The sequence below is a fragment of the Coregonus clupeaformis genome, chromosome 8 (assembly GCF_020615455.1).
Source record: "Coregonus clupeaformis isolate EN_2021a chromosome 8, ASM2061545v1, whole genome shotgun sequence".
Taxonomy (NCBI): Eukaryota; Metazoa; Chordata; class Actinopteri; order Salmoniformes; family Salmonidae; genus Coregonus; species Coregonus clupeaformis.
This window is the reverse complement of record NC_059199.1, coordinates 1342868-1355988: the sequence shown is the minus strand read 5'-3', so window position 1 is coordinate 1355988 and position 13121 is coordinate 1342868. Positions and strand designations below refer to the sequence as shown.

General features: G+C 47.9%; 1 protein-coding gene across 1 annotated transcript in view; it reads left to right on the top strand.

The window, feature by feature from the left end:
- The window catches only part of LOC121571017 (mitogen-activated protein kinase kinase kinase 11-like), a 51915-nt gene extending 39360 nt beyond the window's left edge, over window positions 1–12555 (top strand). Inside the window, exons 6-10 of the mRNA XM_045221708.1 lie at window positions 63–179; window positions 1443–1614; window positions 1749–1849; window positions 2007–2681; window positions 8732–12555. Of these exons, the coding sequence (XP_045077643.1) occupies window positions 63–179; window positions 1443–1614; window positions 1749–1849; window positions 2007–2681; window positions 8732–9360 (1694 nt within the window). The 3' untranslated portion in view covers window positions 9361–12555. The remainder of the gene's footprint in view (window positions 1–62; window positions 180–1442; window positions 1615–1748; window positions 1850–2006; window positions 2682–8731) is intronic.
- Window positions 12556–13121: the final 566 nt, after the last annotated feature.

Sequence of the window (13121 nt, the reverse complement as noted above, 5' to 3'; positions counted from 1 at the left end):
ATTTTATGATTTATTTTCTGTCTGTGTGGTCTGGTCTCACATCTAGTGTATGTCTCTTCCAGACTTCATCCATAAGATCACTGTCCAGGCGTCTCCAGGGCTGGAGAAGAGACGCAACTCTCCCGATCTGGGCACCGGCACCTCTCCCTCCTTCGGCCCACGCTTCCGAGCAATCCAACGTGAGTGTGGTCTACACACACACACACACACACACACCATCCTTTTTTCACCTCTACACGCTCACTTCACTCCGCCCTTACATTCTCTGTCGCTTTCCCTACAGACTTCCTCTCTCCCTCTTACACACCCTCTCACAACAATACCTGTTCCAGTCCAAATATTATCTCTTCCTTTCTTTTAATAATGGATCAACAGTGTATTTGCTTTAGCCTTCAGTTCTCTCTATCTGCAATGTCCTCTTTCTACCAGCTAGGGGAGTCTTTGCTCCATGTCTTACAATGACAAAAATAATCTCCTCATCTTTTACAAGCATGTGCTGTTACACATTGCCTTTTTACTGAATAAGAAACCAGCTAAATTCATTGGTCTCTGTGAGGCTGTGTGTCACAGTGCTAAGTAGGAGTGGAGGTTAACAGCACTGTTCTGGAGTCAGCGCTAAAGACAAATTACATTATAATGACTGTTTCCCCTTAGTGGGAGAATACTCCCCATAGATCATGTCCTATTCTACACCTATAGGAATTTGCTGTGTCCCAACAGACTTAAAGGGGTTTTCCCAAAATGCCCATAAAATAGGCCTAACCACAATGGTTGAGTTTAAAAGTACAATTAAGATCGCAATTTAATTTATATTAAATTTTTTATTGGCTTAGCGGTTTCCGAAAACATCTGTTTGATTTATTTATGCGTTAAAAAGTGGGTTGGATTCATGCCTCTGTAATCATTCGTAGGCTTAATGGTAATTTTTAGGGCTCTGTGTGCGGTTGTCATTAAAATGTATTTCCTTATTTAGCGAACATCTGTGCTAGCAATGTCACGGCAGACAATGACTTACTGAACCCAGGGGCCATATGGGTAGAATTGTGTTAGCGCTTTAGCGTCTTAGCATCTTCGCACTGTATCAGCCCATAGAGATTGCAGCGATGTCGTGAATGACTAACGTGACAGCAGTTTGCATCTCGGAGTCAGAACCCCCTTTGGGACGGGAAGCCTGTTGTGTGACGGTGCTGCGAGAGCTGCTGAGTCATGCAGTCAGTGTTTGTTTAACATTAGCGTAGCTGAGTTAGCATCGCTGGCCCAGAGGGGATGAGAAAGTCTGCTGTAAGTGTGCAGCACCAGGTGGAGTCTCACTTCTATTATTGCCCGTTTTGATCCCCCATTCTCTGTCGCTCCCCCGCACTCCCCTCTCTTCCCAAACTTGTCTCTCTCTCTCGCTCTCTCTCTCTCTCTCTCGCTCGCTCGCTCGCTCTCTCTCTTTCCAGTCAGCCCTAGTGAGAACAGCAGGGCGTTTGGTCTGAGCTCCATGTGGCCCCTGGAGGCCCCTCCACACAACAAGCAGGCCAACGGGGACCGGCTGGGCCCCCACTGGAGGCCCCAGAGCCCAAAGAGCCCCAAGAGCCCCAAAGTCCTGCGCCTCAGCCCCCAGGAGAGCAGGTAGTAACCCCCTCGCCTCTCTCTTACACCCCTCTATACACAGGGCCAGATATGAATCAGAAATGGAACATTGTTTGGCACTGTATTGGCTGAAGCAGAACTATTGTGTTTTAAAGCAATTATGTATGTTCCAGTCTTTCAATGAGAGCCAAGCTTCTGGACATGGACAGCAATGAGAACGGAGAATCCAAGGATGACTTTGAGGAGTACAGACCCTCCACGCCTGCCCAAAACGGTATGCTCTTCACCACTACCAGAGTTACTTTACCATATTCACACACACACACCACCTCTATCCTAACTAATTGGGTCATAGCTGATTGTAAATTGTGCTAAATTAGTATTCTGTATGCATGAGCTGACCAACCTACCCCTCTCCCTCTCCTCCCCAGGCTCCTTGGTGAAGGAGCCCCCAAGGCCTACTCTACCACAGGGGGACTCGGGCAGTGAGGAGGGGCTGGAGGGGGGCTCCCCGGCCGGCTCCCCCAGGCCTGAGCACCGCTCCCTGGGAGGCCTACTGAGGAGCACCCACCGGGCCCTACTGGGCGGAGGCTTCCTCCTGGCCTCTGTGGCCCTGGGACGACACCTGGACGTGCCCCACATCCCCCCCAGGGTTCCCCCCCGGACTAACCCCCAGCCCCTGGACCACCACCACCTTCCGCAGGAGGTCACCATCACGGCCCCCAAAATCCCCTCCTCCTCAGACCCCCCGGTGGTGGATGACCTTATAACCTTCTCCAGCTTGGAGCACCTCCCCCGGCCCCTCTTCGACTTCCCCTGCGCCCTGCACGCCCCCGGGGTGAAGCCCCTGCCCCTCACGCCACCTCCGCCTCACCCACGGGAGAGGACCTGCCACAGGCACGCCCAGACCCCTCAAAGCCCTCAAAGCCCTCAGAGTCCCCAGACCCCCCGGAGCCCCTATTACCAGGTCCAGAGGCAGGCTAGCCCAGCAGAGTGGGCCCCGTCCCCCCACCACACCAACGGGGAACCAGGCTGTGACGTCTGGGGCCAGGGGTCAGACAGGAGGAGGAGGTCCAGCCAAGGCCTGCTCTCTGCCTCTCAACTAGGTGAGTGTATACGCACACATGCACAAAAACAGACACATGCATGCATGCACGCAACACACACACACACCCACCCCACCCCACTTCCCCCTACAGACTCCAGACAGGGGATTTTTGTTATTTACTCATTACAAAGCAAAAACACACATCTCACCCATATGCATTGCGTGTGGCTTACGTAGCAGCAGCTCTGACACAGTTATAATGATGCTGGAGCAGGAGCACAGTAAAGGTAAGAGATTCTCACAGTGAGTTAAGGGCTGTTTTAAAGAGTTGCCCTCCGGGGCCATTTTATATGCTAACTTCATATCTAGTCTTGTCTGTGTCACACAACAGTGTTCTCGCTAAGGATGCCATCGTAGAACTGCCTCGAGACCTTCATCAAGCCTGTCTCTGCTTGTAATACTGCTAATAACTATCATCTTCAAATCAAGCAACTCATCACAAGATGCACGTAGAGTCAAAAGCTACATAAAACAAATTACAATGCTATTACCGTATACCGGAATATGTTACGTTTTATTAGCTGTAATGACTCCAAAAATAACAAGTTGTTGTAAAGTTTTTGGCAGCAACTTGTTTGCATAGAAGAAGAAAACAACTCTGAACACTGCACAGCAATCTGACTGTACTCTCATGGTAAGCTCAATATGGCTGTGTAATTGTATTTCTATGTTTCTTTAGGCTGCATCCCAAATGGCACCGTATTCCCTATATACACTGAGTATACATTTAAATTGTACATTTTCGTCATTTAGCAGACGCTCTTATCCAGAGCGACTTACAAATTGGTGCATTCACCTTATGATAGCCAGTGGGACAACCACTTTACAATATATAAAAAAAAAAAACATTTTGGGGGGGTAGGGGGAGAGTAGAAGGATTACTTTTATCCTATCCCAGGTATTCCTTAAAGAGGTGGGGTTTCAAGTGTCTCCGGAAGGTGGTGAGTGACTCTGCTGTCCTGGCGTCATGAGGGAGCTTGTTCCACCATTGGGGTGCCAGAGCAGTGAACAGTTTTGACTGGGCTGAGCGGGAACTGTGCTTCCGCAGAGGTAGGGGGGCCAGCAGGCCAGAGGTGGATGAACGCAATGCCCTCGTTTGGGTGTAGGGACTGATCAGAGCCTGAAGGTACGGCGGTGCCGTTCCCCTCACAGCTCCGTAGGCAAGCACCATGGTCTTGTAGCAGATGCAGGCTTCAACTGGAAGCCAGTGGAGTGTGCGGAGGAGCGGGGTGACGTGAGAGAACTTGGGAAGGTTGAACACCAGACGGGCTGCAGCGTTCTGGATGAGTTGTAGGGGTTTAATGGCACAGGCAGGGAGCCCAGCCAACAGCGAGTTGCAGTAATCCAGACGGGAGATGACAAGTGCCTGGATTAGGACCTGTGCTGCTTCCTGTGTAAGGTAGGGTCGTACTCTGCGAATGTTGTAGAGCATGAACCTACAGGATCAGGTCACCGCTTTGATGTTAGTGGAGAACGACAGGGTGTTGTCCAGGGTCACGCCAAGGTTCTTTGCACTCTGGGAGGAGGACACAACGGAGTTGTCAACCGTGATGGCGAGATCATGGAACGGGCAGTCCTTCCCCGGGAGGAAGAGCAGCTCCGTCTTGCCGAGGTTCAGCTTGAGGTGGTGATCCGTCATCCACACTGATATGTCTGCCAGACATGCAGAGATGCGATTCGCCACCTGGTTATCAGAAGGGGGAAAGGAGAAGATTAATTGTGTGTCGTCTGCGTAGCAATGATAGGAGAGACCATGTGAGGATATGACAGAGCCAAGTGACTTGGTGTATAGAGAGAATAGGAGAGGGCCTAGAACTGAGCCCTGGGGGACACCAGTGGTAAGAGCATGTGGTGCGGAGACAGATTCTCGCCACGCCACCTGGTAGGAGCGACCTGTGAGGTAGGACGCAATCCAAGAGTGAGCCGCGCCGGAGATGCCCAACTCGGAGAGGGTGGAGAGGAGGATCTGATGGTTCACAGTATCAAAGGCAGCAGATAGGTCTAGAAGGATGAGAGCAGAGGAGAGAGAGTTAGCTTTAGCAGTGCGGAGAGCCTCCGTGACACAGAGAAGAGCAGTCCCAGTTGAATGACCAGTCTTGAAACCTGACTGGTTTGGATCAAGAAGGTCATTCTGATAGAGATAACAAGAGAGTTGGCTAAAGACGGCACGCTCAAGAGTTTTGGAGAGAAAAGAAAGAAGGGATACTGGTCTGTAGTTGTTGACATCGGAGGGATCGAGTGTAGGTTTTTTGAGAAGGGGTGCAACTCTCGCTCTCTTGAAGACGGAAGGGACATAGCCAGTGGTGAAGGATGAGTTGATGAGCGAGTTGAGGTAAGGGAGAAGGTCTCCGGAAATGGTCTGGAGAAGAGAGGAGGGGATAGGGTCAAGCGGGCAGGTTGTTGGGCTGCCGGCTGTCACAAGTCGCAAGATTTCATCTGGAGAGAGAGGGGAGAAAGAAGTCAAAGCATAGGGTAGGGCAGTGTGAGCAGGACCAGCGGTGACATTTGACTTAATAAATTAGGATCGGATGTCGTCAACCTTCTTTTCAAAATGGTTGACGAAGTCATCCACAGAGAGGGAGGAGGGAGGGGGAGGAGGAGGAGGATTCAGCAGGGAGGAGAAGGTGGCAAAGAGCTTCCTAGGGTTAGAGGCAGAGGCTTGAAATTTAGAGTGGTAGAAAGTGGCTTTAGCAGCAGAAACAGAGGAAGAAAATGTAGTGAGGAGGGAATGAAAAGATGACAGGTCGGCAGGGAGTCTAGTTTTCCTCCATTTCCCCTCGGCTGCCCGGAGCCCTGTTCTGTGAGCTCGCAATGAGTCGTCAAGCCACGGAGCAGGAGTGGAGGACCGAGCCGGCCGGGAGGATAGGGGACATAGAGAGTCAAAAGATGCAGAAAGGGAGGAGAGGAGGGTTGATGAGGCAGAATCAGGAGATTGGAGGGAGAAGGATTGAGCAGAGGGAAGAGATGATAGGATGGAAGAGGAGAGAGTAGCGGGAGAGAGAGAGTGAAGGTCGCGACGGCGCATTACCATCTGAGTAGGGACAGAGTGAGTAGTGTTGGAGGAGAGCGAGAGAGAAAAGGATACAAAGTAGTGGTCGGAGACTTGGAGGGGAGTTGCAGTGAGATTAGTAGAAGAACAGCATCTAGTAAAGATGAGGTCAAGCGTATTGCCTGCCTTGTGAGTAGGGGGGGACGGTGAGAGGGTGAGGTCAAAAGAGGAAAGGAGTTGAAAGAAGGAGGCAGAGAGAAATTAGTCAAAGGCAGACGTAGGGAGGTTAAAGTCACCCAGAACTGTGAGGGTTGAGCCATCCTCAGGAAAGGAACTTGTCAAGCTCATTGATGAACTCTCCAAGGGAACCTGGAGGGCGATATATGACATGGATGTTAAGCTTGAATGGGCTAGTGACTGTGACAGCATGGAATTCAAATGAGGAGATAGACCGATGGGTCAGGGGAGAAAGAGAGAATGTCCACTTGGGAGAGATGAGGATTCCTGTGCCACCGCCCCGCTGACCAGATGCTCTCGGGGTATGCGAGAACACATGGTCAGACGAGGAGAGGGCAGTAGGAGTAGCAGTGTTTTCTGTGGTAATCCATGTTTCCGTCAGCGCCAAGAAGTCGAGGGACTGGAGGGTAGCATAGGCTGAGATGAACTCTGCCTTGTTGGCCGCAGAACGGCAGTTCCAGAGGCTGCCGGAGACCTTGAACTCCACGTGGGTCGTGCGTGCAGGGACCACCAGGTTAGAGAGGCAGCAGCCACGCGGTGTGAGGCGTTTGTATGGCCTGTGCGGAGAGGAGAGAACAGGGATAGACAGACACACAGAAAAGGCTACACTAATGCAAAGGAGATCGGAATGAAATTAACTAAACATCTGGGGAAACGAGGCCTCCCTCACTAACCTTTCACTGAAACACTCAAATACAACTCTTCCACTTTAGGAATTATAATTGCTATAATCTACAGTAGTTCAATGTTTCCAGGAATAGACTAACTTAGTTTATTCAGCTAGCTAACTTGATACAGTATTCTTCTGTGAAAACCGCCCAGTGCACCATATCCTATGACGCCATAGCTAACTAGCATGCTAGCATCCAATAACACACGGTTTAGCACCAATACTTGGTTACAACAAACTACCAATGGATCATTCATGTCCGTGTCTAGTTCCTTTCATAACGCAGAAGTAATTAAACGTTGGCTAGCTAGCACAAAGTCAGTCATGCTAGCTACACAAGTGGACTACACATCTCGAATGTTCAGAAAGTGAAGCTTGCGTTGCAAAATTCTCATTGACTAAAATGATACAGTACTGCTAGCTGGTAATGTTGGCAGCTAGCAGTGGCTGCGGTGTTGACTGTTTGAAAATGTAGCTGGCTAGCTAACCTCGATAGTTTCTCTATACTACACCTTTGTCTTTGATACCAAGACAACTATGTAGATAGCTAACTTTACACTAATCAAATCGTTCTGTTGAAAAGTATTTAGTTGCTACAGTACTGCTAGCTGGTATTGTAGTGTATTCGACTGAGCCCGGTGAAGCACGAGGCTAGCTAGCTAACCCACTACCTGGACCATTAAAGCTAGCTAGCCTCGTGCTTCACCGGGCTCAGTCGAATACACTACAATACTTACCTACAATAACTACCTACAATAACTACCTGGATAAACTACCTACAATACCTACCTACAATACCTACCTACCTACAATCTAAATACATGGTTTAAGCAGTGGCTGCGGTGTTGCTACCCGCTAGCTAGCTAGCTTTAATGGTCCAGGTAGTGGGTTAGCTAGCTAGCCTCATGCTTCACCGGGCTCAGTCGAATACACTACAATACTTACCTACAATAACTACCTGGATAAACTACCTACAATAGCTAACTACAATACCTACCTACAATCTAAATGCATGGTTTAAGCTTTACTCGACACATATAAAGAAGCCAAGCTTACCTCCCCGCTTAGAGGAACACAACCTCACCCCATCGCTCCTCAGTATACCAAACATTAGGAACTCCTTCTTAATATTGAGTTGCTGGAGTCAGAGCTAAAGACAAATTACATTATAATGACTGTTTCCCCTTAGTGGGAGAATTCTCCCCACAGATAATGTCCTATAACACACCTACAGGAATTTGCTGTGTCCCAACAGACTTAAATGGGTTTTCCCAAAATGCCCATAAAATAGGCCTAACCACAATGGTTGAGTTTAAAAGCACAATTAAGATCGCAATTGAATTTATATAAAATATTTTATTGGTTTAGTGGTTTCTGAAAACATCTTTTTGATTCATTTATGCATTAAAAAGGGGGTTGTATTCATGCCTCTGTAATAATTCGTAGGCTTAATGGTAATTTTCACGGCTCAAGTGTGCGGTTGTCATTAAAATGTATTTCCTTATTTAACATAAAAAACGAAATGCTTCTCTGTGACATCTGTGATTTTCAAAACCTGCAACGAGTTTCTAGCCCAAAGGGGGGTATTTTCTTGATGATGTCATCGAGGAGAACTTTTTCACTTTATATTTTTTTCTACAAAACTTAGAAATTTGTCATTTTCACGTATGTTGACATTGGTATTGTGCTGGAGATAATGAACATGAGGTTGAAATATTGGTGGAGTTGCCCTTTAATACCTCCAGAGAGCTGTATCAGGTCATCTGACACACACCTTTGGTTTCCGCCTCACCTTTTCCACCCTATCGTCTGCACGCAAGCTGATCTCGCTTCAGTGCTTATTCAATGCCCCAATAGGATCTAATTTCCATCACTGAAAGTGAGTCTTTTGTCAGTCAGTAATACTAGACTAAGACGAAAATGTCTGCACACTTAGTCAATTGCCATTTATTTGATAGTTTTATATTAGCTAAGCTGTCAGTGAAATTGTTATTATTTACCTTCCTGTATCTTAGCAACCTGTTTGGGGTGTGTGGTAGATTTTGATGCTTCAGTCTGTGACACTGTTTTAATTAATTATTACGTAACATATTTATTATAATCTCTGTGTTCCACTCATCTAATCTGTTCTCTCTCACTCTCTCTCTCTCAGTCCTGGACCTCCCCATGTGCCAGGACAGTCTGGAGTCCGAAGACAATCCCTCGGCGGTCCCCTTCTCCCTTTTCCCTGACCCTCGCCTCTGGAGCCCCAAAACATGCCGCCTGGAGGTCAACGTCATCCCCCGCCCGCGCCCCTCCCCCATCCGACCCCGCATCGACCCCTGGAGCTTCATCTCTGCTGGGGGCGGTGGCGGAGCATTTGGTGGTGCCCGCAGCCCCCGGCGGTCAGATAGCCACCCATTGGGGTACCAGCCCTCGCCCACCAACCCCTTCACAAACTGTGACCCCTTCCCCTCCCCGGACTGCGACCCATTCTCCCTGAGAGCCGACCCATCGTCAGGCATCACGCCCGACATGCCCTCGCCCTTTGACCCCTTCTCGGCACCGTTCCCCACCTCCCGCTCGGCGCCCTGCTCCACTAACGGGTCCCCAACCCTGCCCACGTTCCGGGTGGCGCCCCTGAACCCGGCCGACTCGCCGCTTATCGACCTGGGCTGGGCGGCGGTGTGCGGGGTCAGGGTCAAGCCCCTGGAGGTCACCAAAGAAAAGATGCGACCCGGAAGGACTCTGGGACTCAAGCCCTTCAAGTCCCCCATGCAACCCAGAGACGATCGCTTCTAAACTAAACCCCCAACCCCGACCTTGCCTTTCTCATAGACAGAGTTTTTACAGGCATTTTTTTAAAGAATGCGGCCCCCCGCCCCCTAAATGGACAGAGTACAGGTCGTGTATATCCTGTGTTAGGAATGATGAGGATTTGGAGTCCTTTTTAAAACAAAAATGCACATGACCCGCCCCCCGCTCCCCTTTAGGGTAATTGTGGGAAGTGGGGTGCCGAAACAGTGGAGTGGTTTCGTGTTGCCTTAGAAACCAACCAGGAAGCTAATCCTGCCTGCCATCTAGCTCAGTGATAATGGATTGTGGAAGTGGATCCCTGTGCACAACAAACCAATGTCTGATGCCCATTTTATTTCTGGTCTTGTCTTGAGTGGTGAACCTACTTCAGAACCTATTTTCTATGATTTGGCTTAAATGTGCAAAGGACTGGGAGCTAAGGGAAGCTAGGTGCAAGATGTGAGGATGATTCTGGTCTTACCCTTGACAAACAAAAAAGTCTCAAGCATGTTTGTCTCTCTCTTTGCAATAAATAGCATGTGGTGGGTCAATGTGAGAGAGTACTCCAAGTATGGCTACAGAGGTGCCATATCATCCAATCAAAATTCCTTAGAAAGTCTCTGGATATTAAAGCCAAACAAACCCAGAACCCAGGCATTCCGCCAGGAAAAATATAACATTAAAAACACATTCTCAAAATGCGACTTATTTATTTGGCTGGTCGGCAGGTGACAAAGCATGGGGAGACTAGAGGCGCCACACAGCACATTCCGTTCATGTGCCAAAGAATGCGACTGCTTCGGCCAACAGTGTTATACATGTTCCCCCCACAGTACGGCAGAGTGGTAGGGCACAAAACTATAGCCCCTCCCCCATTTGTCAAGTATTATCTACCAGGATTGGTTCTGTCCAGTCCAACATGGGAATACTGTTAAATCTGATTGGATGAAATCCCGGAAGTAGCGACTTAAAAGAAAATCACTAAGTATTACACTAACTTCTTAGTGACTAATTGGCATGTTAGAAGGGAAGCTACAGTATAATAGACTGCAAACAAATTTGGGTAAGATATCCCCTCACAAAAACCGTGTCATTAGAATCCAATGGCTGTTCCGTTCTAGGGGAAGAGAGTTTACCCAAGTGGCAAGCTTTGTGATTAGTCTTAATGACTGTGCTGACGAACCGGGTGATAATATTAATTAGCATTGTGATAAGGACAGGGTTAATTTATTAACATGGAGATATTTGCCTAATTGATACATTTCCCCCAACATAAAGTTTAGACTAAATGAGTCAGGATCATAAAGGGGATTTAAGCAGCGCTGTCCGTTTTATCGCATCCACGGCAGGAGGCCCATTTAATGAGATTCCAGATTATACAGAAGCCCGCTCCCTTTAGAGCAATGCCTCATTATAAGGGCTTGGAATTTTTCCTGACCAAAGGACATGACCAGGGGCACAGAGTTCTTCCTTCCTGGTCAGGTCACTTGACCGGGGGCCCAGAGTTCTTCATTCATGGTCACGTGACCAGGGGCCCAGAGTTCTTCCTTCCTGGTCAGGTCACATGGTCAGGAGAGACTCCTAACCTTACCCATCACTCAGATCCCACTTATTCTCAGGTCAGGCAAACTGCTCCTCTCTTGATCCAAAGAGATTGGGTTCCGTTTTCGCTTCACGCCATTGACTACTGACGGGACTGCATCTCAACCTATAAGGTGCCTCCCCTCTCTACCTCTCCCCCTATGTGACGTGCACATAACTACTTAGAGACCTATCATCTTTGATCTTTATCATCGTTCTTACTGAGATTTGTTTGAAGGGCAGGTGTGGCCTGAGACTACAGTATATGTCAACCCCAAATCTGTCTGTCATCATTTCATATTCGATAAAGAACAGAAAGTGAGAATTCACTCCAGTAGAAGATACATGTACTATGGAATTTCAATTGTGGTTCAATGGAGATAAACAGCTAGTGGCATCGATGTCTGAGTCTACAAGGGTAGGCCAGTGGTCTAATCATCACCAAAGGACAAGGAAATGGCCAAGGATGTTTCATATTTAGGATTATAAAAGTAATCTGCAAAAATGAGTTTTATTCCCATTCATAGTATTACATATTCGTATTTCAAAAGGGTCCTCTCTAGGTTTAATTGTTAGATTTGTAAAGCAGCCATGCAGTGCCCTGTGACACTCAACGCTTAAATACACAAAATGCACTCTTATTGTACTGACTTATGGTCCAACCCAACAGCCCACGGTGTGTGTGCATGCGTGCCAAAAAAAGTAGTGCACTACTTTTGACCAGGGCCCTATATAGGGAATAGGGTGCCATTTAATATAGATCTCCTCAGCTCTGGGCCCCTTGGCTTTCCCCTCTCCCATCACAGAGTCATCTAAAGCTGTGGCAGGTGTGTTATTGCCTACAATACTAATCCATACTTGAACCCTGCGCTTTAGCCTCAACATACAAGTTAACAGACAACCCCTGTAACTCCCATAGGGACAGGATGAAACTGAGACTGATGGTCGAAATCGTCGCAAGAGCTTCAGTATTGCTGCCTGTCCATCTTTCTCGTCATGTGTCAGTCAGTCTGTCTAGACACCGAGCCCTCATATCCGGCTGTTCTTCACCGTCTTATCTGTAGACTTTAATTTCCCTTAGACCACACGCTGTCAGTCAGATGCGTCCAACCCCTTAAAGGTTATAGTGTAGTACACAGATAACCCAAAAGAGAGTTTACTCAACTTATGCCTCTCTGAATTGTTGTGAGGTTGTATGTTTGCCCTACTAAGGGCAGAGTCACTATCCACCTAAGTGATGATCTTGTGTAGATTATATCAGTTTGACTATATTTTATCATCTTAGGTCAAGAGTCAGTGATAGGTTTGAGGAGTGTGTTTTGATCTTGACAAGCCATCAGACAAACAGATACAGTGGAATCTCCCCTTCATGTTGGGTGTCACACTACAATGGTCCTTTAGTGAGATTGAACATTTACACTTTTCTTGAAGTAACTAGCTGTATTTATTATGGATCCCCATTAGGGTGACAGACTGACTGACACATGACGAGACAGACGGACAGGCAGCAATGCTGAAGCTCTTGTGATGATTTCGACCACCAGTCTCAGTTTCATCCTACTCTTCCTGGGATCTAGCCAAATTAAGGCAGTTATACAAATATAAAAACATTACAATACATTCACAACACATTAAGTGTGTGCCCTCAGGCCACTACTCTACTACCACAAATCTACAATACAAAATCCATGTGTATGTGTGTGTATAGTGTGTATGTTATCATGTGTGTGTATGCATGTGCCTGTGTTTGTGTCTTTTACAGTCCCCGCTGTTTCATAAGTTGCAAAGGTCATTAGACAATTACCTTTCGGTTGTACACAAAACATCAAATTCACTCATGATGTCTGGATAGAATCAAAAGTCTACCTTAACTCCCTGGCCTTAACCCAATTGAAAGACAAAACCCTCCTCCCCCTTGTTTCTCTCTTTGATTCTCTTCATGGTCTTCTAACCTGGTCACGGTGATGACAGGTTTTTGGACAGGAAACTAGATTCCTCGAATGGTCCTAGAATGCTGTCGGGTCGCGCTGCCGGTCCCTAGATTGATGCGGATGACAGGCGGTGCTCCAATAAGAAACTCCTGACGAGTTGTTTGTGACGCGCCGCCCTTTCAGGCATTGCCTCATCCGTCATCGCGAATCAGCGCCCCCCATCCGTGCTGACAGGCCGAATGAAACAGAACTTTG